The sequence below is a fragment of the Pyxicephalus adspersus genome, chromosome 4 (assembly GCF_032062135.1).
Source record: "Pyxicephalus adspersus chromosome 4, UCB_Pads_2.0, whole genome shotgun sequence".
Classification (NCBI taxonomy): domain Eukaryota; kingdom Metazoa; phylum Chordata; class Amphibia; order Anura; family Pyxicephalidae; genus Pyxicephalus; species Pyxicephalus adspersus.
Window position 1 is genome coordinate 44,242,296 of NC_092861.1, and position 24,848 is coordinate 44,267,143.

At 35.1% G+C, this 24,848-nt stretch overlaps 1 protein-coding gene across 1 annotated transcript in view; it reads right to left on the reverse strand.

The window, feature by feature from the left end:
* Positions 1–24,848, reverse strand: part of VEPH1 (ventricular zone expressed PH domain containing 1) — a 163,345-nt gene that overhangs the window by 39,253 nt on the left and 99,244 nt on the right. The window contains exons 10-11 of the mRNA XM_072408020.1: positions 16,842–16,981; positions 13,415–13,549 (exon numbers count right to left, since the gene is read on the reverse strand). Of these exons, the coding sequence (XP_072264121.1) occupies positions 13,415–13,549; positions 16,842–16,981 (275 nt within the window). The remainder of the gene's footprint in view (positions 1–13,414; positions 13,550–16,841; positions 16,982–24,848) is intronic.

A 24,848-nucleotide genomic window follows, 5' to 3' on the forward strand; every position in this document is an offset into this window, starting at 1 on the left:
ACCAGTGTTAATATTCAACATTATGTTACAGAAACGAACAGAGACTGTTCAAATGTACAAAAGACTCTCAACAATCAATCACCACTTATTGGTAACAAACATTCTGACAGACTGTCTCAAACTATATATATATATATATATATATATATATATATATATTATCAAATATATTATCAAAAGCAATGTTCTTATGTTATGCTTCTAAGGCTGGTAATGGGAGTAGGGCTAGAAGTGATGCAGGCACAGGATTTGGGGGAGCTACAGCACAGAGGGGTATGCCATACTATGTGTTTGAGAGTGTATTGAGTGACTGAGATAATGTTTAAAGGTTGTAAAGAATAGTGCAAGTATTGTATTATCAACTCTGTTAAATATCAGTTTAAACCTGAATGTCATTCTGCAGACGTCCAGATATGCAAAGTAGATGACGGGATGACTATTACTGACATGACTTTGCTATTCTGCAGTAGCAAAGTAAGAAACGCTCTGGTATAGGCAGAAGAGAGCTAAAGAATATAAAACCCTTTGTGCTATAAAGCTGTATTCCCCAAACTCTGATAATAAATAGTTTTGTCATTTACTGGAAATCTACGCACATCTGGAAATACTTTCTGTCCTTGGCAAATTCACACTTAGAGACTTTTCATCCAAATGGCTTTTTCATAGTAGAATCATTTTTTTTCTAATTCCAAACCTGCTGGGTATATGTGCTTGCTAAATGTTGTGCCAAAGTGCATTATACCATGGATTGTCAGGCCAGGTAATAGTTCTAAGCACAACAAAACTTAGGACCTGGCAAAATCATTAACATCAATATCAATGGCATTACATAAAGAAACATTTTGTACTCAAATGCTATTTGTTAAACATAATTATTACAAAAAATGAATAAGACCGCATTGTTCATGTTTTACATGTTTAAAACGTAATGTGTTTTATCAGACACAGCAATTAAATACAAATAAACAACAATCAGTCTAAATTTGTAGTAATATTACAGTAAAAGAAGGGCAGCTCTTACGGAAATACAAACGTAAGGATGAAAATAGTAATTACAAGTTTTAATCTACAAAATCATTAATCTTTTATAAGGTTCTAATGTTTGAAACTGAAAAGAGAAAGGAGAAAAAATGAAATTTTCCTCTGGCATTTAATTTTAATTGAGCCTAATTTATTGAGCTTTCTTAAAAAATAATAGTTTTTTGACAATAGAAAAGCTAAGGATAAATAGAGAAACGTGGAAGATATTTCATATCTTTAGGATTGTTATTTTGGCGGTCTATTTATAAGTTTTCAATTTGACTGCATTGTGACCATTTCTTTCACTCAGTTTGAGTTGTTTTCACAGTTAGATTCATTTTGCCCCATTCTCTCTTTTTTTCCTTTTTTGAGCTTTGCCATTCAGATTTAACCATTAAAACCTCTTAAACCATATTGCTTGAATTTGCAACAAAGGCAGATAATCCTTTTCTCAAGGCATTTTTCTGTTAATGACCCATCGTTAATTGTTAACGATGGGTCATTAACACCCATTGTTAATATACAATTTGTGTATTTATTTTACTATAACAAGGGAAGAGAGAAGTGTCAGCTTTTTTAAATGTACCTTTGTTGCAAGTTTTCTTTGCCAAGCCAATGATTCTTTATTTTAATGCCTTGAAAATTTAGATATGGTAATAATAGATGCACTTATTCAATTATCCATAATTGAAATATTTTTTTCAGAAAGACCCAAAACATGCAGACATTTTAGTACAGGGGAAAGCAAATAAGTCCTCTGTATGATGGCCATACAAGTATTAACCTCATTGTTTCAAAATATAAAGGACTCTTGCCATGCCACTATGGGTTCATTTTAGTACTAGGCAGTTGGCACTAAAATAACATTGCTATCATCTCACAACATCAAACCACTCGCTTTTCTAAACTGGTGTTCCAGAAGGAAGTGTGGGAATATTAGCATTCTAACTGTTATTTATGGGTATACAGATTGCTAATGTTTCTCTACCAATTGGTATTTCATCCATTGGCTTATTCCTATGTCTGCGTGCTAATTGTAAACATGTTTTAGTTGAGCTGTTTTAATGCCAACTTGTCTGGTGCAAATCTGTAAACTCTGTGTTTAAAAAAATGCTGTGTTAGAAGATCTGTTATTTTTTTGTATACATATTTTATTCGATAAGCTGTCTGCCAGTCCTTTAAAATTTGCCAAAACTACAATAAATTTATATAAGACAGTGCCATGTTTTGGTTATCAAGACCACAGCTCTACAAAAAACTCATACTATAAAATATTCCTGTGACTGTGAAATAGATTGATAACCAATGAGTCACATTCTTCCAGTACACTAAGAAATTTTGTAAAAATATTTCACAGTGGGTGTTCATTTCACATCATGTCATTCTTCTGTGTCTCTGGTGCTCTCTTTGCCATAGTATTTTTTTCATTCCGTGTGTGTGAATACTTGAATGACACAATTGCCAAGGGAATGTTTTCCGCAGAGCCACTCACTCAGAGTACTCAAAAAGTCCAGATGTTTGACAGTGTAGACCCAGGCACACATCTAATTTATTTATATGTATGTACCCAGCCTTCTCTACAGACATATGCCTCATATTTCACACGTGAGGTGGGAATTTGGCTTGTTGAGTGTTGTTTATTATTCATTTTATGAACTTACATTTGTATGGGGGAAATTTGTGAATAGGCATGCTGGTTTTGATTAAATATAATATTGAACTCATTTGCTAGTTATTTTCACAAATTATAAAACAAATATATATAGCTGTTTTACAAAGATACTAAAGCACATAAACAAGGATAGGACTACTAAGAGTGGGGAAAATTAATGTTGATTTAATGAGCTATATATCTCATAGAACCCCACTGTATAGACATCCTCATCATTCAACATTTTTTACCTACAACTCCTGCAGAGAATGCAGTCTGTCTCATTAATCGTTTGGTTTGAGTAAAAACTGTTCTATGTTATTACTCTAACGATTCCTAGGAAACTCCTATGAGGCACAAGCAGAGGTTACTGTAACTGACAATAAAATCAGACATAGCATTACAGCCTTTTAAAGTTACTTGCAAATCTACAATGATTGGCTCTCCCTTCTTCAAACTCTGAATTCTCTCTATTTCTAATTGCTCTGAGCTCCTCCTGTTGCTTTCTTCATTGCTTGCAAATACTCAGTGTTCCTAGTATAGACAAGCATGTAGCCCCTTGATGTCTGAATAACCAATCACCAGACCCACATAGTGTGGTATCATCAACTTTGTGTTACATTGCATATGTTCGCACAATTATAATGGCTAGATAAAAATATTACTAATTGTTTCTAGGTAAAGAAGGAGTGTTGTGCAGTGTTGTTATATTGAGAAGGAGAAGATGAGCCTAGGGGGTACATCTATACTAAAGCCTAATTTTCACCTGAGATTATCACAAATCACTGCCTCGGGTGAAAAGTATTTCATGTTTGTAAACTCTTTCTAAGGTTCTGAAGCTATCCAATTTGGAGCTTACACTGGGTATTTAGGTACAATCACAATGTAGGAAGTGCAGAGAATGATGTAAAGGTCAGCATGGGTCATGAGTTGGTAGAGACTATGTCACTTTGCAATGTATGGCTAATGTGACAGTCCCTTTAAACATAGTCATATTCATTTTTAAAAACTTCTTTCTTTATACAAAAGCTATGAAGAATAGCAATTTTTACCTTATAAAGCAAAAACAAAACCTCTAGCTTTCATTCAGCTTCACTTTGATTAATGCTTACAGCAAAGTAGCCGTCAGCAAAAAATACGCAAAGGAACGGGTCAGCTAATTACAGACAAAGTGATGTAATGTGCCCACCCTCCCATACACATTACTGAGTAGACAAAACGTGCAAAAACACATGTTGGACATAATCAGTTCTGTATGTTTTATCTTTGTACTTTATGGACAGCATTTCTTAACCTGGAGAATTCCAGCTAAACTCAACCCCCAGCAATGTTACAGCGTAGCTGTTTTACGTCAATTTCAGCTCCAGACTGAAGAAGAACAGACTTGCTTACTAATAGTAGACACAACTGAAAATGCAAGAATTTCTTGTAGGCATTGCTCTAGTGTACCATTTCACTACACTGCTTTTTGGAAAATTTAAGACCCCTGTTTATTAACTAATGGTAATACAGAAGAGAATTATGAAACACAATCCTTGTAGGTTTTTAGTTCTCTCTCACGCAGCGTGTCAAGTCTGATAAATTGGTTCACCACTAAACTGTTGACACACACCTTGAAGAACCGAATTGGTATAACACCGACAGAGAGTCAATGAAGAAGTTACTCTGAATATGCCTTAAAAGCAGACCCACACCCTGTGCCACTCTAGTAGCTTTCTGAAATCTTGACACAGTGGAAGATTAGTATACAGATAAAAAAAAAAAATAGCAACATTTTCTGATTTAGCACTGTTGCAATTTTTATCAAATGGCTGGCATTAAGCAGCCTTTTTATCATGCTTTCTGGAATTGTCCTGTAAAGCAGAACTCTGTGCAACTGTATTATATTGTACCCTTGCATTGGTTCCCCTGCCCAACTGGAAGGGTTATTTGCACGTTTATTCTAAGGGGTGATGCTGTAGGAGTAACATTTGCCCAATTCCAATGCTGCCCAATGCTCAAGATTGTAGACAGGGCCTAAATGTTATCTAGTAACGTACAAGGCTCATGGACCTTCACCGAAGTGGATGACATCAGTGGGCAGATTGGCTGGACAGTAATTCATATAAAGACACTTTGGAGTACAGGTCTGTTGCAGTGGAGGAGAGTACCTGCTGCTGCAGGAGCAAGTGGTAAGGTAAGTTTTACCCCGCGTAGGAATCAATTTTGAAGTAATTTTCAAAATTGTAATTTTAAGCGTTTAAGTATTGGAATAGAATCCTGGAGTTAAAGAACATGGCCTTGAAGTCTAAATATTTAACTAATATGGAACAGCTCAACATTGTTTAAATTGAATCAAATTTTGCTTTCCTTCATAAACAAAAATTATTTTTAAAGATATATCTTTATTTAAAGAATATGATAGGTGGGGTTATCAAGCATTTCCAATATGTAGCAGCACAGAAATTAATCTCAGATGCATATTCCTCCTCTGTCTATGACAGTTGAGTGTAATAAAAAGAATGTATCCCCAGCACCCTTTAGACATGCCAGATTTTTGTCTCTGTAATCAAGAAAACATTCTGCTTACAGAACAAAATGATGAAAGTCTAAAGGGATGCCAGGGATATTTTTTTCCATATTACATTCAGCTGTAAGAAAGAGGAGCCTTCTATTGATGATACCACATACAGACATTGAGCCTGATTTATTAAAGCTCTCCAAGGCTGGAGAGGACACACTTTCATCAGTGAATCTGTGTGGCCCAGCATGTGGATATGGTCAAGGATTCAAACTTTGCTAGGAAATGGCTTTGAAGAAGTCCAATCCAGGTTTGCTTGATCATCCAGCTTCACTGATGAAAGTTCATCCTATCTAGCCTTGGAGAGTTTTAATAAATCAGGCCAATTATGTTATCACATGTGTTGTTACTGTACAAAACATTTTTTACCAATGGAAACCTCAGTGTTAAAGTGGAACTAAACCTGTTGGTAGGTGGCAAGCTTCTGCCATAATCAGCAAGTCTGCACCGATTAAGGCACATAATTACCTTGCGCAGTCAGCCTGCAGCAATGACAATTCCAATACCTGTTAATTGATTGGATAATGTACTCTTTGATTGAGTTCAATTGATCCATTTTATTATTAATCTATTTAGGTAACCTTAAGCGCCCCTTCATCCACAGGTAACTGCTGCAAGACATTATTCTTCATAGTACAGAGTTTTGAAATTCTAGTGCTGCTGTTGTGGCTTTTCGGTAAGCTTAGACTGCTGATGGCTAAAAAAGTTTAGTTATTGTAGGAAAAATTGCCTAAATTTATAATGATTTATAACCCAGACAGCAAAAATATTTATAACTTTGTATTATTCCATGACTAGCTAGTTGTAATAAACATTGGATACTTCTAAGCTTTGATGCTAACAAAAAAAAATGTCGTAACCATTCATGGATGTGGTATTGCAGTTAGAAACCAGCCAAATCCCCTTGCTGCTACAATGGCTAAACACAAATGGAGCAGATTATCAAGAAAAGTGCAGAACGTCACGGGTTACTGCTGGATTGCTAAACACTAAGGAAACAAACCAATGGGAACTCGTTCTGAACTACACTCCCCTTCCATTTCCTTAAAAAGAATAATATGTGGTGTAACTCATTAAATTACCCAGAGATAGGCTCTTTCTTTACCCTTTCTATTCTGTTTTTAATTATAGAGGAAATGTGGTGTTTCTAAATAACAAACAGTTTCCATTTGATTCATCTACTACTTTTTTTGCATGTGATTTCTTACAAAAATAATGACATATTTATGTGCAAGAAAAATTTGAAAGTAAATTAAAGCACTGTTTACTGCTTAAAAAAATGAGTTTGAGTACTTGCTGGATTTTTCCTTTTAGAAGATGCTGTCAAAACATACCATTCTGACAACACACAGGAACCAGTCAGAGTTGTTTCTTGATTATCACAATGTACTGGACAAATAAAAAATGATTGGCTGCTACTACATACAAGAAGAAATATAGAAAACAAGGTTTTATAGGTCAGCCCTGCATAGTCAGAAATCTACCAAATTGCATTGCTATGCAGGTTCACCAAAAATCTTCGAGTCTATAAGGCATACATGCTTTTTTTTTTTTAAAAAAAGATTAGGTTCAGGAAGATATGCTGTACCAGTCATGCACTTTGTGAGGGATTAGCATCAAACGCATTTGCTGCACAGAAGTATTTCAGACTTTAGTTTAATTTCAGCGCACTCTGACCACTATTTACAAAAAAAACATCCACAGAAAGTAAACTACAAGTGTTTCCTTTACAGGGAATCAGTGTCATCACAACATGAAAAGAAAAAAACAAATTTTTAGCTTTCTGGCTTTCTCTCTATTAGTCCCACAGACCTCACTGTGGGCGACCTCCTGAGCTCTCCCAGTATATAGGCTGCAGACAGCCTCTTCATCTGATTCACAGGTGCCCTTTAATTATAAGCTAGGTGCTCCAGAGCCACCCTCAATTTCTGGCCTTGAAAAGCCTGGCTCACCCATTTCTTCCAGGAAACTCCGGGCCTGGATCCCAAAAAAGGAGCCGCAATTCAATATCACAACACTTACCAAATATCAAGGCCCCTTTAATCCCTTTCCATGTGAAACTGAGGTAGGTGATGCTAAATACCCTCTAAATTTGGCATCACATGTCTTATTGTGCTACAACTTATATTCAAATGTTTTGTACAGTTCCTGGAAGTTATTTCTTGGCATACGAAAGAACACCAACAATTGCAAAGCAAAAATTTTTGATGACATCGTGTTTTTTTCTGAATATGGAAGAATTTGCCCTAGGTCAATATGAACAAAATTTGTCTGATTAACCCCAAAATACAGCAAATATTAGATCAATTTGCATTAAAATGTATAGGTGGCTACCATTTTTTTATTAAATTGCAAACTCCCTGAACTTTGTATTGTAACAAAGTCAGTTGGTATTGTCACTTTAAATTTTTAAAACTTACACCAACTCAATGTGCTTATTGACAAATTCAACAGCTGTGATAATAACACAGGGAACTCAAGTTATATCTATAACTAAACTTGCTTTGGACAATACCCATCACTGTTAACACAGCTAGTGAAAAAAGGAGTTTGACATGCTAACGTTATTATACCTCAGGTCAATTTTTGGTGGCAGTGGCTTTTACAATAATTACTATACGTAATTATACGTCTAAACATTGGTAAGTTTGTATTTTTTTTGATTACCATATAAACCCGAGTATAAGCCAACTTTTTCAGCACCCAAAATGTGCTGAAAAAGTCACCCTCTGCTTATAAATCAGTCAGGTGCAGAAAAGCACCCCATCCGGCAGCCGCATCAAGCAAAAGCCGGTAGGGGTACGCCGGAGTTACGTTTAAAAAAGCGAATACCATTACAGTACAATCTGATTGTCATACAACATTGTATGACATCAGATTACTACTAAAAACCCCACATACCTTGTTCCCGCAGCTCCTCAAGAAACGTCTTCCTTCTTCTGTCTTCAGTGGCCAAATGCAGAGACGATCTCCGGGGTTTCCCCAGTGACTTGGTGCAGACGGAAGGAGCGGCGGGAAATTGAAAATATTTTGTATTGAATTCAATACAAAATAGCTGTAATGAGTACAACACAAATAAATCTTTATATAATATATATAATTATATATATAGTGATTTATGCCTAAGAAATATAGCCTACAATGTAAAATAAAATTGTAACATAAATAAAAAATGTAACACTTTTTGCGTGGAAATACGGAGAGAATTAGACTGATGGTACCGCTTTCAGACACTTTTTCCGGACAGAATCATACCGCCAGGGAGGGTTAAGAGAATTTAGTGGTTGGGTACGGTAAGTAGTATATCTACCAAACCACTAAATTCTCACTATGGTATTTGTTTAACGTATTATGGCTGTAATGGCTGTATTATACAATTTTATTGGTATTTATTTTGAATATTAAAACTTGCCAGTAGCTGCAGCATTTCCCACCCTCGGCTTATACGCAAGTTAATCAATTTTTCCTGTTTTCCAAGGCAAAGATATGTACCCGGCTTATACATGGTAAATTATTTTTCATAGTGCAAGGGTTTTTGTCTCCTTTTACATTTAATTCTTGACTAAGAATGGCTAAGATGTAATAATGTAACTCTGTTCTAATTCCTCTGAAACATGCAGATATTTTATGTCCCCAATAAAGGGCGCTTCTTGATTCGACCTAAGCTTCCCCCAAAAAACATTTGCCTACTTTTTAGGGCAAGAAACGTAAGAAAAAGATGCTTTACATTGGAATAGGGAGGCTCCCTGTCCTTTTCCAGGAGGAGAGGGGAAATCTAATAGAGACACAAAGAATACAACAATAACTGACAGTGATTATAGCCATTTACTATTCTATCTGAAGTTTTGAGTTTAGATAAACTTTATTACCTTTGAAATATATATTGTATACCACACTAACTGCATTTAAACACAAACATGCTTACTGTAATCCTTCAGAATGCTCCTCTTTCTAGTGTAATAAATTGCTTTTTGGGTTTCCTATTGCTTCTTTTTTTTAAGAGTGTTCTTTGCACAGTGTAAACAAGGCTAATGGTTTCCCCAAGTGTTTTGGGATTTTTATGAGAGTGTTGTGAGCTTCCTAAAACATATGCAGGTGATATATTGGTTTCCTGTGCAAGTGCTCTCCGAAAATACACACAACTCCTTTGTGCCTTCTGATGATGTATGTATTTGGACCTACAAATACATGCATATATCAATGTGTTGATATGTAAAATATACATTTCCACACAGATGTAAGAAGTAATTAGCGATGTATGAACAAAAGGGGCCAAGGTGCACATTGGTATAATTTGTTTTTGCCACATAAGTAGTAAAGTGCTAGCACTGGGCTTTTAAAATAAAATTCAAGACATGTAACACTGAAACTTTATAGAACCTTTTGAAAAGAACAATCTTATGTACAACAATAGTTGTTCTTGGAAAAGGAGAAATTCTAAATGTTTTGTTTAGAAAAAAAATGTTAAGTATAAAGTTACACATCCAGTTTAAAATTATCTCAAACTAAACCAAAATCTAGTTAACTACTTTAGATGACTATAATTGTAACTTTTTTGTTTTAATGCTATTCTCTGGGGTTCCTTTTCAATGATTGCCCTCACTGTAACAGTGACAATAGACACGAAAATGTGCATTAGGGACACTGACACCAATTACCGGCAAATAAGGGCTATGGCTTTTTGACTATGTTTTAACTACAAAAAATGATTTGAGTGGACATGCATTTTAAAGCTTAGAAGATGCCAACAAAATACTGCCTAAAATGTATTAATGAATAATACAGACAAGCTAATAGAGTGTAATGGTCAAGTGTAAAGCGATTGTACTGCCCAGTGTTCAGGGGTAAGGAGAATGTAATACACGGAGTGCAGGGGTCAGGTGAAAAAGTAACATACATTACAGTAAGCAGAGTGCAGGGGTCAGGAGAATGTAATACACAGAGTGCAGGGGTCAGGAGTAAAAGTAACATACATTACAGTAAGCAGAGTGCAGGGGTAGGAGGAGTGTAATGTACAGACTTAGGGGTCGGGAGTAAAAGTAACATACAGCTCAGTAAACAGACTAAATGGTCAAAAGTATAGTACCTACATTGTGAAAAGGTCAGGAGTACCAACTCTAATGAACAACATTCTCCATGATCTATTGCACCAACATTATTTACACATCCATAAACTTACATATGTACATACATACACCAATACAATCAAACATTAACACGCCTACATACATACTCACTCTTGAAGACTTCAGTCTACCAAAATGTGTTCCTAGTAAGGAAATATCACATCACTCCCTTAGTATAGATAGGTAGATTTTTAAAAGGAATATGGTTAGTTCACTTAACAAGAGATATTTTACTTAGCTTTGTGAATGAGATGGAGTTCTGCTACCATTGGGTCTGCTACTCTTTTACCATTGGGTACTCTTCAAAATATGTACTTTCCCCTGTCCACTTACCAAGTGAATTATCCCTTGCAAGGTGATATTTTACTTTTCTTAGTGAACAGACTTCATTCATTTAGTTAATGAACTATAAAGTAGGGGAAATTTAGCTCAAGTAGTAGGAAAAATGTAACAAATGTTAAAAATGTTTTTTGCTTTGTTTTTTGCAGAACAAAATAAAGAGTACTGGTTGTGGTTGGACATAAAGTCCATAATTTGGGCTTTTCTAAACAATATATGTAATCCAGAGCAAACACAGAACAAAAAATAGAAAGAACCGAAGTAAAACAAACCTTTCTTTGGAACCAACTTTAAAAATGAGTCTTGCTGGGGGGTCACTATCCTTTTTCTTATTTTTTTACATTGTTGAAGGTGTGTGTAATTCAATCAAGAAAATTCATCAAGCATCCCAAAGGATATGTATGTTTTCCTGGCAGCAATATATAGTAACTGGAATGCATGGTGTTTTGGCATGAATTATTCAATTAGTCCCAAGTGCAGGAAAATGAATCACTCCAAATTGCAGTGGTAGTTTTTCACCTTATAAAGCATGCTCTGCAACAGTATTAAATATACACATATGGTTCATACATGGACACGGTGACACAGCCTTAATACAGTCTGACAAAAGGAAAAATGGAGCCAAAAACTCTGGCTTAGTGAGCGTATCAGTCTGCCATCTACATTTCTATTTTGTCATTTATTACAGATTTATCCGATTAAAGATTAAGTAAGAGGCTCTAGAGGTTTTAGAAAGGGCCTAAATATTTAGAATAAAACTTTCCCTTCTTTTCCATATTTCTGGTGATTCTGTAAGGATGGATCTTTCTTGCAGATTATTTTCAAGCTGCTTTCCAGAATTGCAGCTTACAAGTGCTTAAACGTAAATAGCAGTCAAATACCATTACACTACAGCCTAGCTGATGAGAGGTTCTTATTTTCATCCTGGCATGCTTCATGAATCCAGCTTCCATAATAGAGGATTCATTAAAGTATCCTCTTCTGATAGGCTCTAAATCTCCAGAAATGCCCTGCTTTTCTCTGACCACACAGCACTAATACAATCTGTCTCCACATGTGCTATGTATCAGTGGGTTGGATAATTCTACCATTATCATGATTTGGCTTTAAAAGGGTTGCTATTCTTTTTTTCAAATTGTATGATATTAGTTTTTGTCTTTATTTGTATTCTCATAAATTTGTTCCCATATAATGAAAGTAACTTGGAACTATATCTGTATCAGATGCAGGTCTGTCACCAATGATTCTGATTTTGTGACATTTTTTTTAAGCACACACATTTTTGTTGCAGATACACTTCTGTAATGGGTTTATTTGTATAACATTATTGGGGTACTGTCGTATTTGCAGTTCATCAATAGTTTGTTAATATCGAGTGTGCTTTGCTGTACTGTAGTGTACTCATATTTTCAATAAAGAATTATAGACATCTATAATAAAGCATGGTGTGGCTCGTGTAGAAGGGTTTTTAAGGGGTGCTGTAAACATTGGAGAATGAGTGTGTATACAGAATTATTTCTTAGTCTAATTTATGTTAGATTAGGATTTATTACAGACAGTGAACATTTGAATTTTGTCACAATTTCATTTTCTTAGAATATAGTTATAGTGGAACTATAGTACTGCTTGTAAAATCTTTGAGCAGAAAGGTCTTTATTGCAAAAAGGGACATAGATGTCCCCTTTACAATAAAGCATATTTAACTGCCTGTTCACCTTTTTTTGCATGCGTACGGGAGTTATGCCAGCCCAGGCCCAAGCAATCAAGATGGCCAGATATTTGGTATCTCTGGAAGAGAAGTGAAGGAAGATGGAGGTATCACCTTGATCAGTTGAATTCAATTTAAGAATCTGTAAATCTCAGTTAAAAGTTGCATGAATCTTGTGTGACCCCCTAAACGTTCACCACTGCCTGGACTAATATCTCTTGAGGCATCACTACTTTTACTTACTGGTACTTTTGTTCAGCAGATTAGAAGTGAACATCTTTATATATCTAAGAGTTTGAAAGGGAAATTATCTTTTCTGCTTGGCAGGATTCATTGTAAATCGCAAACATTTCAGTTTTTTATTCACATATTAATTTCAGGATATAAAGAACAAGATGAGATGGAAATAAAATCAATCAAAATGAAGAAAAAATCAAATAAAATTTTAGTTTGCTGACCTTGTTGGGACCTTATAGATGGGATCTATAAAATATTCATTGTAGAATCAGTGCTGTGTGTTGTTAGTAGGGTTTATGCAGTGCAAGGACATCATTGCGTAAGCATTTGTGACTATTTGATTAAATTCACAACCACTGCCATTTCTGCATTCAGAAAAATCATTTTAGAATTCTAAACTGAAGTTTGATGTGAAAATACCAGTTACTTTTAGCCAGTAGGAATAAATTTGTATGTACAGTATATGATGTGCGATTAATATTAAAACAAAAAAGAACAGAGGTCACATGTGAAGTCCCTGAACTGTTTCACATTTTTGACTTCTGAATTAAGTATTCATTTTCTAATTTGCTTAGATTTATACTGCATTATCTTCTGATACAGTTTGGTATTATTTTAATTACCAGGAGATATTTTCTAAAATCTACTGATGAAAGATGAAATAGCTTTGTAATGCTTGCAGCCAGCTTTTTTTTCGTCAGCTTCCTCAATAGCGTTTTGTATCTTTTCAAACATTCTCTTTAGCATAAAAATTATAATAAAAAAATAATCACCTTTTCATGAGGAAACATTGACTGAATGATGGACCATTCGAAGCTATGTGTTCCTTTTACTTGTGTTTTCTCCCACAATGTTTTTAGGACTTGCAAAGAAGTAGTCTGAGTGGACAGCGGCTCAGGAAGCAAACTCTGCGGAATGTACATGGAGGACAATGTTAAATAATGTATTGTTTTGAAACAAGACATATCTATATATTTAATTGAATATTGTGCTGTTTCTGTCTTTCTGCCATTTATTTCCTAAATGATAATAAGCAAGAATTGTTTTTACATTCAGGAAAACCTTATCTTTATGTCTCCTGAGTCAAGGATTCCCATCCAGGTCCCTTTCGATCAATGATGTTCACTGTTCTCCAGATGACATAGGTGCCACTATGGCCTAGGAAAGCCGTTGGACCTGATTTAATAAAACCTGGTTCTCCCATGGTTGTCTATCTTCTCCAGTCTTAGAGAACTTTATTAAACAAGGCCCATTGTGTTTTATGGAATTATGATTCAACTGATGAACACTGATTCAACCTCATTCTAAGCCAAAATAATAAGTAATTAGTCTATCAACAAATGGAATTCCTTACAGTCTGAAAAATGTACAGCCATGCCACAAAACAGCGTCAGCTAGCGTGATGACCTAATCAATACCATTAGGTCACATTACTTTACAGTTTGTGATTGGTCACTTATTAATAAATAGCAACAGACTGAGGTAGCCTTTTTTTCTGCTCTCTCCTTTTTTCAACATATTCCCAGGATATTTATTTTTGCCTGAATTTAAATCAGTATCAATATTTTCAAATAAATGCTTATCTGTATTAATGGGTCAGAACTGGAGAGCATACACTTTTATAATTGAACCTGGGTGATCCAAAAAATCTGGAATAGATCTGGTCCAGGATTGAAAACATTTGTTAACACAAAGCATATGACTTTATAAACTCCATTCCAGGTTTGCTGGATCAGCCAGCTTCACTGATGAAAGGATATTCTCTGCAGCGTTGGAGAGCTTTAATAAATCAGGCCCAGAGTGTTTGTAAAACCAAATACACATATTTGTTTGGTTTTGGGTAGAGTAGGGAAAGGTTAGGGTCAAATATTTATTGATGTGTTCCTGCTGGGGAAATTCACCCCCCACAAGAGGGAAGTACTGTTTCAGTTACAACTTTAAGATGAAAATTTAGTTGGGTTTATATACAATTTATGTACACTTCAATGAGTCTTTAATCTCTTATACTGTTAAAGCATCTGCAACAGTGCTAAGAATTCAGCATTTCTCTTTTTAGGATACCGCGTTCAATAGAGTGAACATACAAGCATACTCTTTCTCAGGCTAGTTAACAGACTCCGGGAATACCTACTACCCTAGAGCCACAAAGTGTACACCAATCTTGAAGAAGTGGCCACTAAAATGCCAGAAAACGTGTTGATGGTGAATTTTGAATTTTAAATACAGTTTTATGAAAAAATGCTAGACCATCTCCTTCTCTACTTGCACACCTCTGCTATCTACATCATTGCCATCTTTTATCGGAAACATACTAAGTCCAGAGTAAGTAACCCCTAGACATTTTTCATTTATTCAGAGAGATTTGCCACAATCTCCACTTGTAGCAATATGCTACTTTTATAAAATGTAACCACATTCCAAATCTTATCTTCCAAATCAACAACTTCACTTCTACTTATGTGTAAATGGAAAATCATGAGTTCTAAGTTGATACAATTTGATTTTTCATAATTTGGAGCAGAATGGTATGCATTCCAAGACAGTTTTATTTTCAACTTGTACATGGCACTTTCCATGATAAGAATTTAATAATGTACTGTTCATGATGCCCTGACGTTCTAACACATACTACCTTACATTTCAAACAGTTTTAGCTGAACTCAGGAAATGAATAGTGAACTGATACTTAGAATTGTTACAAATAATATTAACAACATATTTTCACTCTGTATAATAATAAACAGTTAATTTTTTAGCTATCCTGCTGAAAAAAAATGCAGTGCCTAAACACATGAACATAATGATAAAGATTATTTATTATAGCTCTCCAAGGCTGGAATGGATCAGGTCCAGGATTCAAAACATTTGCAAGCAAATAGCAAATGACTTATAACATTCCAGGTTTGCTGGATCACCTAGTTTACCTGCTGAAAGTGTATCCTCTCCAGCCTTGGAGAGCTTTAATAAATCAGGCCCAATGTCCATATATCGTTGTCCAAAAACTGTCCTTAAAAGTGTCAATTCCTTTGTACAACAATACCACGATCATAAGTTTGAAGCACTTGCAGATAAAAACCTTCCAAATATGTTGAATGTGCTGACATTACTTAGACCTCACACTATACGCTTCATCTTTACAATTTCATCAGTCTCCCATTCCTTTAAAGGAGCAGTAGGCACTTGATAAAAAGTTTATTTTGGTCTTTTTCACATGAAGAATTGTGGATATCACATTTCATTGGGGTTTATTTAAGCACATTGAAGGTCTTTTAGTTTTTGGACTACATATGGACATTATCTTATGATCCATGTAACATTATCTTATGATTCATGTGACATCTGACTGTGTCTGTGTAGAGGTCAGCAGAAGGAACCAGTGAGAGCTATGGTGGATGTAGGAGGTTACTATTTCCGGTGTTGGTTTTCCTGTAAAATTCCAGGGACCATTTCTCAGGACTGGAGTGCTGTTCAGGAGTTCAGGAGAACTTTAGTGACTATATTTATAATGTCTATATTGGGAAATTGCACTTCATTTTATACAAACAATATGATAGATAAATATATAAATATAATTTATAAAACATATACATAAGACAGAAATGTATTTGTCATTATCTTGTCCTTAACCAAACTATACCTAAAATAATAAATTGTATATATATATATATAAATATATATATATATATTTATTTATATATATATACAATGATTATATTAACCATTACCACAATATTTATTTTTCAGCATAAAGCAGAACTGCAGCTTGGCAAAACCTATAGTGAAAACATCATTCTAAAATCCTTATTGCTTATATAGTTATCCTACTTTTCTTTATCCCAAAGTAATTTGTAAAAAGCAAAATTCCTCTCTATAACTTTCTAACCCCCACTAACTTTCATTTGGTTTCTATCAGTTAATTTGTCAGAGTCTTCCTGGTTTGTTTAATTAGAAGCTTATCTCCTGTTCTCCATTTATCAAAAAAAAAATTTCCTTGCAGTTTGGAGCTGAGTGATACTCTGATTCTGTGATTATAATCAAGTTTAACCACTTCAGGTACTTGGTTTTAAACAGAATTAAAAATGTTAACTTCTTTATTTTTATTTAAAACGATATTAGTATCTATATTGGACTGCTAGTAGTAGTCCCATCAAAAGCAAAAATTCCATTCCCAGTCTATCTTTAGAAATGATGTGCACTCACCTGCTGAAAGAGAAACATAATGTGGATCCAAACCTGTGGGTTTCGGCTGATCAGGACAAAACTTGATTTACTGTATAGGCAGTAATGGCCCTTCATAGGACAGCTAAAAAACAGCTTTGCTACACAGCTTTTAAACGTATCTAGGGGGAAAAACAAATGTAAAAAGTGTAAGTATATTGTTGCAGAGATGCTCACATACTTGGTTAGTATTGTTTGTAATAGGCTGACCAGATCAACCTTTAATTCATTGACACATATCCGTACATTTACATGTACATACATTTTTACATAATGCACCCCCAGGACCTAGGGGCATTATTTATACATCCATTAAAGCAATATTTGGTCACACTATTCAGTAACTGAAAACCTTTAAATCCTGAACAGATATTTTTGGTTTTGTTTTTTTTGGGGGGTATACATTACCTTTTTGTCTATGTAAAGCTACGTACACACTTCCAATTATTATCGTCGGAAAACGAACGACGAACGTCCCTGCACGATATACACGAACGATCGTATAGCACCGATCCTGCACATAGAGGTAACGACACGATCGTTGGTAGATATTGTACACACAATAGATACAATCATTTAAGCGATAGAGGAACTATGTGCACGACAGGAAAGTGAACGGACGTTTGTTCATCACGCATGCTCTGAACATGGACGATCAACGAACGACCGTACACACGAACGATGTTCAACGATCGTCGTCCAATCCGATCCGCCGGTCCGGTCGTTCGTTTCCAGCGACTTTCCTCGTTCGTCGGCGTCGTTGGTTACTTTTTTACGAACGATTTTTTGCCCAATCGATCGTTCGTCGTTCGATTGGAACGATAAAAATTGGAAGTGTGTACGCACCTTAAGCTGTGTGATACAGATAAGTAATGTCCACCTATTGGAAGTGAGGAGACAGATGACAAATCACACTGCACATTAAAGTCAATTTCAAGATTTTGGTTGTTTCCTGGGCAAATGTCTCATGGATAGATATATTCAAACCCTGCCACCATACTAAATGTTCTTTATAATATTTTTAAACTTAAGATTATGGTAGGACTACAGGATGTGACCTGTTTTGTTCTTTAAAAGAGTGTTTTAATCCACATTTATACACCCAGGGGAATACCTCAATATTAATAGGTGGCAGCTTTCTTTATCATCTGGCCAGCTCCACCTAACTTACAAAGGCTATCAATGTATATTGACACATTAGTGTAGACTTCCTTGTTTCATTGCTCTGTATAATCATTTTTGCAGAAACAAAGCTGCATGAGGTACATGAAATTACAAGAAATAGTTTATAAATTGCCAAGATTGCCAAGGCAGGCAACAGCAACAGCTAAGTAAATACTGTATAGTCTGTATGCAGAGAATCCTAAAATGCGAATGCCTTCTAGTTTTACCATCCAAATTAGATTCTTTATTGTGATCTTAAACAGAAGTACATACTTCACAAATTCACAAATTCAAATTCTACCCAGGACACTATTTGCACGGAACCTAGATGTTTCCCTCTGTTTAGAAGATCTTACACTTATACCAGAAATTTACTGGTGGGTTAATTGCCCCTTCACCGACAAACTGGCTTTATACATAGACACAGACCTTCTAACCTCAAAGTCAATATAAACATATACTAAGAAGGAATGAATTGGCAATAAAGCTTGCAAAAGTTTAGAAAAAAATTGTGTTCCACTTTATTTATGTGCTCAAAAGTGATGGACAAACTGGCTGAAGTTTGATTTGTTGAACAATATGTCAAATTGTCAGGAAAGTGGTGGGGTAATATGAGAAAACTTTTGGCAGCTGTATTACAGCATGGAATCTCAGGTGACATTTTTGACCAAATCTGGTAAATGACTTCATGTTGAAATTGCCATTTAGTAATGGGAGTAAAGTGTGTAAACATTGCCAGGCATCAGGTCATTTATTACATCACTTATATTATTATTATATTATATTATAATTGATGTGAATTTACATCACTATATAAAATGATTGATGTGGATTTACTTCTTAATTTCTATTGTAGATTGTAAATTTGTGATTACATATTATTCAGCTAAGTGTGTTTTTGTGTGTTTATTTACTGTTAACTTTATGGGGGAATGGGTATAGGTAATAATGTACCCCTCTACTCATTGACATGGAAGAAAGCAGATATTTGGGGCATATAGGTTTTACAATAAATCCCCTCTAAACAATTTGATTTTATTCTAGTACTCAGATTTCTCGTTCTGGAGTTTTGTGGAAAAGGGCACAATGTATGCAAGCTGTGATGTTTTAAAAGATAATGGCTAAAATTAGTAATAATAAAAGTTAAAAGAATTAGGTGGGTGTTACTGATGTAAAAAAAAAAAACTCAATATACATGCACAATTTGTGCCTTTAAAGATTTTTCCACACAATATATCAGGACTTTGCACAAAAACATAGACACAGACAAATAAGCAACTATGTAATAATAAGGGAAAGCTAGTCAGTGTGAAGGTTTGTGCTCAGCTCTGAAATTATATGATGCTAAAATAATAATACTAATTGTACATAGTTCTAAACAATTTTCATTTCATGGGTAACCACATTTAAACTACTTCCGATATACAAAGCTATTATACTGCATTAGCTCTGGCATAGTGGAAGTCATTTGTCATTGACGCCAGGATACAGAATTGGGTAATTCAAGTATTTCTGGAAATTATTATTATTGTGCTTGTGGGATTAGTAACACTGCTCAGTGTTTGTTGTGGCAAGGTGCCATAATCAAAGTTGATATAGTGGATATCAATGTTCCTCAGTTCAGCTTGCAGCATACTATGCATTTCACAAGAATAAAAAATACCAAAAAATTTCAAGATTTTATATCATTCAGTAATTTCCTCTTGGTAGAAGAAAATATAGGCAAAGAGTTATTGTATTTATAACCTTTGGTTTTACCATATTTTAGAAGTAATTTCATATTATAAAAAAAGAGGTAATATTTCTTTTTTATTACAATTTTTTATTATATTGCAGTAAAATTAAAGTATTTGCCCTGCAATCCACCAGTCATACCTACACAAAACTTTGCTTAATTTACCATTTAGCTTTCTTGAAAGTGTTAAAGCATTTATTTTTTATAGTAAGAAAACCTATGCTAAATGAATTCTTCCTTGTTTTGATTTTTAGTGCATTGACAATCAAACAATACAACATTCTTTTCTTTACCAAAACTAGTGACGCTTTAGTTGTCATCCAGCTGGCCTCTATACACAGCCAAGGTTGGATTAAGAAATTTACAATTAGGTACAGTGACTCATCAGGTTGCTTGGTTCCATATTAACATTCTGAGTATGGAAATTGGCAACCTCATCATCCCACGCATAATTTTAAATTTCCTAATGTTATCACTTTGTAGCCAATCACATTTGCAGATTCCATATAGGCTGCTTTTACTGTTGCACAATTCTTGGAAATGGACTAGTTGTGATCTCGCAGAATTATCTATACACCATGTGTTCCAAATAAATTCCTGGCTCTCAGTATGCTTACATTTTGCACAGAGGTACGCATGAATACTCTGCAGGGGATCTCCTTTTTCTTACATCTATTTCCACATGTGCAATCAATTAGAGGACTGACTCATGACTCAATACCATCTATAAATCATAATAACAACCAGACCTAAGCACAGACCTTCCAGGCTGGTTAGGGGTATTTTGTATTTGTATAATACCTGACATTGTTATGAGACTGTTTTCATTTAAAGTAGCTGAATAACTTGAAGAACTGATTACTAGAATAAACAGTGAAGCCACACAATTGTGTTTGTACATGCAATTATCAAATTAATTTCCTTTTATGGTAATATAGTAATAGGAAGGAAATGGATTAGGGTAAGTATGAATTCTAGAAAACCTGGATGAAAATTACAAAAAAGACAGGGGTGGTTATTAATATTTATCAAAACAAAATGGTTGAGTTTAAAAGTACATAAAGAGGAATTTGATATTGCAGCTGCCTTGGCGCACATGTGATATTTTACCAATTCCAGGGGAACTGATCCCAGAAATTAAATATTATTAAAGGATACTAGCAATAATGCACCTAACCTTTTGGCAAAGTGTAGTTTTATTAGTGGTTTCTCGACAAAAAAAAGCCCACATGGACCAAACAGCATCCCTTAAAAATCAATACATGAGCCAATATGAGCTGAAATAGAATTATGCATTTACTCATGGTAAAATATCCTAAGAGTGAACTCCATTATATATGAAAATTTAACACACTCTTCATGTGAGAGGAAATAACTATTTTTTATAACTAATAAACATGTGTTTGAGTCAATGCTCAATAAAATAAACAAGGGTATGCATTGAAAATATACACATATATACACATGTTATTAGGTACACCCGGTAAATTACTTGTAACACAAATATCTAATGAGCCAATCACAAATGGGAAAGAAAGATGATTTAGGTGACTTTAAATGTGACATGGTTGTCAGAACAGGCAGGCTGTACTACGGAAACTGCTGGTGTTGGCTTTGCATGGCCATGCCCCAACAGTTTAGCACAGCAGTTTTTTACCTACCTGTGTTTTAGGTACATTAATAATATACATATGAAATGCATACATACCACAGGAAATACCCAGACTGACCTAATTAAAAAAAGCTAGGAGCACTCTAGTAATCGTGTCACGTGCTAGTAACAGATATAGCATAGAAAACATGCACCTGTGTCTACTTAATCACTACCATGCTGGCTGAAACGCTGTACCAACACATGTTGCAATCAGCATGGAAACAACGCCATAGATACATATTCTTTTAGTCACTAAATCCCACCCTTCATTTACAACCAGCACATCAACCACCCCATACCAGCAACTACTCACTCTCACGTCCACCACATCATTTGCCCCTTAAAAAAACAACTTCTTCCCACCCTAAATCTTAAAGCAGCATATCATGCACCCCATGATAGTCATGCAGTCAAACAGGCTAAATATGGCAGATTTTTGTGACAGCAACACCTGGGGTACCATGCAAGTGATGTTGAGAAGGCAGCACGGTGGCTCAGGGGTTAGCACTCTGGCCTTTGCAGCACTAGGTCCCAGGTTCAATCCCCAGCCAGGACATTATCTGCATGGAGTTTGCAGGTTCTCCCCGTGTCTGCGTGGGTTTCCTGCGGGTACTCCGGTTTCCTCCCACATCCCAAAAACATGCAGTTAGGTTAATTGGCTTCTCCCTAACAATTGACCTTAGACTACATTAATGACATATGACTATAGTAGGGACATTAGATTGTGAGCTCCTTTGAGGGACAGTTAGTGACATGACTATGGACTATGTACAGCGCTGCGTAATATGATGGCGCTATATAAATACTGTATAATAATAATAATAATAATAATTTGCCTGCATGTGCATGTGGCTTGCAATGTTCTTGCTAGATACAGGAATGCTGGAGCTGATAAAAAACTGCAAGCATGGGGGACTAACACACATGAACTCCAGACTTCATGCTTGTGAAGACCTATTTGATGTCTGTGATCACCTTATATGTGGCTCAACCCATTTGGATATTTTACAGCCACAATGCATAGGAGGTCTGGTGGTTTAGAAAGTTAGATCAGTACTTGAAGTAGTTGAAGCAATGGGAGTCCTTTTGGCATAATATCTAATTTCAGTTGCTGCTATTGTTGAAGCCTCTGTATTCCTCTCACTTCAATGCATCTGTAATAATTGTGCTTATTAAGTAAATTGTGCTAACTACCAATCTCTAACCGAACCAGTGCATTTTATAGTTTCATTTCCTAATAACCACCCTCTCCTGCTCCTCCTATCCCCCAAAATACATTTAAAAAAATATTGGGCAAAACAGGTAAATTTATTTATAAAACTATTAAATGTAAAACTTTAAAAATGGTATTTCTTGTTTTGAAAGACACCACCTAATGTTGGTGCTGCCTTCCAAATATAATACCACTGCGAATACTGGGGTGATGAAAAGCTTAAGGGGAGGCAAGTACCAGGGGTACTATATAAGTTTTATATTAGTTTTAAGCATGTTTCAGGACAAAAGGATTTAGCTTAGTATATATTTCTGGAATTTTGAAATACCATATTTCTTTGATGTAAACTTGTCTTCCCATTGTTATTCCTGATATCCAAGTCGCTTTTAATGTTATATAATACACTTTACGTCAAAAAGTTATAGGCCAAAAAAGCATATGGAGCAGACAATACAACATGCTGAAAGAATCTTTAAGTGACCGGTAACTGTACATGTTTACCAGATGTCTTCACAAACTACAGATTACATTTATTTTATGGTTCTTGTAAATTTTACCAATAAATGACTATCCTTAGTCCTGAAAAGTAATCATTATTATACAGAAGATCAAAGCTGAAAACACTGGACTAAGGCTGGAGGGACCATAAAGAACTGAACATAGTCCAGGGTAATGTTTCTTAACTAAAACTGCAACTGTTAATAACAAAATATTTACTAAAGTCCCTTAAGAACTGTCTCCTTATTTAGAGATATATTGTTTAAACAGTATACTAGAATTTTTTAATGAGAAAGCCCAGAACCACTTTAATTTTTCTAGGCAGACTGCATTAATCTAGCATTTAAGAAGTTTCTGCCTTTGTAAGTAGGGTAGGGGTAATCAGTTTTTGACTTCATTGAATATTCTTACATTTATTTGACATATTAGGTTTTACTTTTCTGAACATGTACACTGCTATTCTTTATTTATTTTAGCAAGCAGAGAATCCCCCAAAACCTGTTGGAGCTACACTAAGGGATACCAACAGATATTCTGAAATTCCAGTTAAAGAATTTATTAAAAGCTATAGCATTGCCTAATAACATCCACAGCTGATTTAGATGTTAAAGAAAACATTTACACCTTTAGCAAAATCTACACTACAATGTGCAGAGGGACTACAAGGAAAGGTGAAGTTCTATATGGGGAATATAAAACAAATGAACAGTTACATCCTCTAGATTTAGGAGGAATTCCTTAGTGCTGACTTGGCGGTACATTCTAAATGACTTTAGTTTAAGAGGGCAATTAACACATGAGCTACTCAAAACCCAATACATCCTGTAATCCTATAAAGAAGTAAGCAAGTTCTGTGGGTGGTGATGGTTTGAGATCTTTACCAGCTGGAACACAATGCAAATGTTGCATAGCTGTATACTTTATTGTTTGAGGAAACTTACCAGGCTTTTAGATGATGCAAGTGCCCTCTTGTTCATTTTTTCCTATCGATTTGTTCTTAGTAAACATTTATAAAGCATTGGGTCTTAATAATTTGGTTTGAACAAATAATACAATTCGCTATCTGATATACATGCACAACTAGTTTATTTAAATATAAATATACTGCCTTTTGCCTAATTTCTATTTTTAATCTGCAACAGCAAGAAAAATTAGCTGGAGCATATGCATTGTTTTACTCACAGAACAAGAATGAATGCAGGTAGCAGACTAGGATAAAAAAAGAAAACCTAGTAGATTTGTGTTATGAGGTTCCTGTGTAATAGATTGATTCAATAGAATGTCAAAGCTCTGACGCACCATGCAGCCCTAACTAGAAAGGCAGATGATGTGCTTTTTCATTTTTGCAATTAATACTCAGAGCTGGATTCCCCAAAAGTCTACCTAAGCCATGGTCGGCATGTTCACTTGTGGCAGCATTTCTTCTAGCATTTATTCAGCTTCTGCCCACTGTTGTCATGGATGTCCCCTTATATCAGCCCCTCTCCAAACGAGTGTAGTCACCCCCCACGCGCTTGCGATTGCTCTAAATACCCTGAACGTGGCATATATGGTGTAATATTAATTATTATTATTATTATTAAACAGTATTTATATAGCGCCAACATATTACGCAGAGCTGTACATTAAACAGGGATTGCAAATGACAGACTAATACAGACAGTGATATAGGAGGAGAGGACCCTGCCCCGAAGAGCTTACAATCTAGTAGGTGGGGGAATTTCA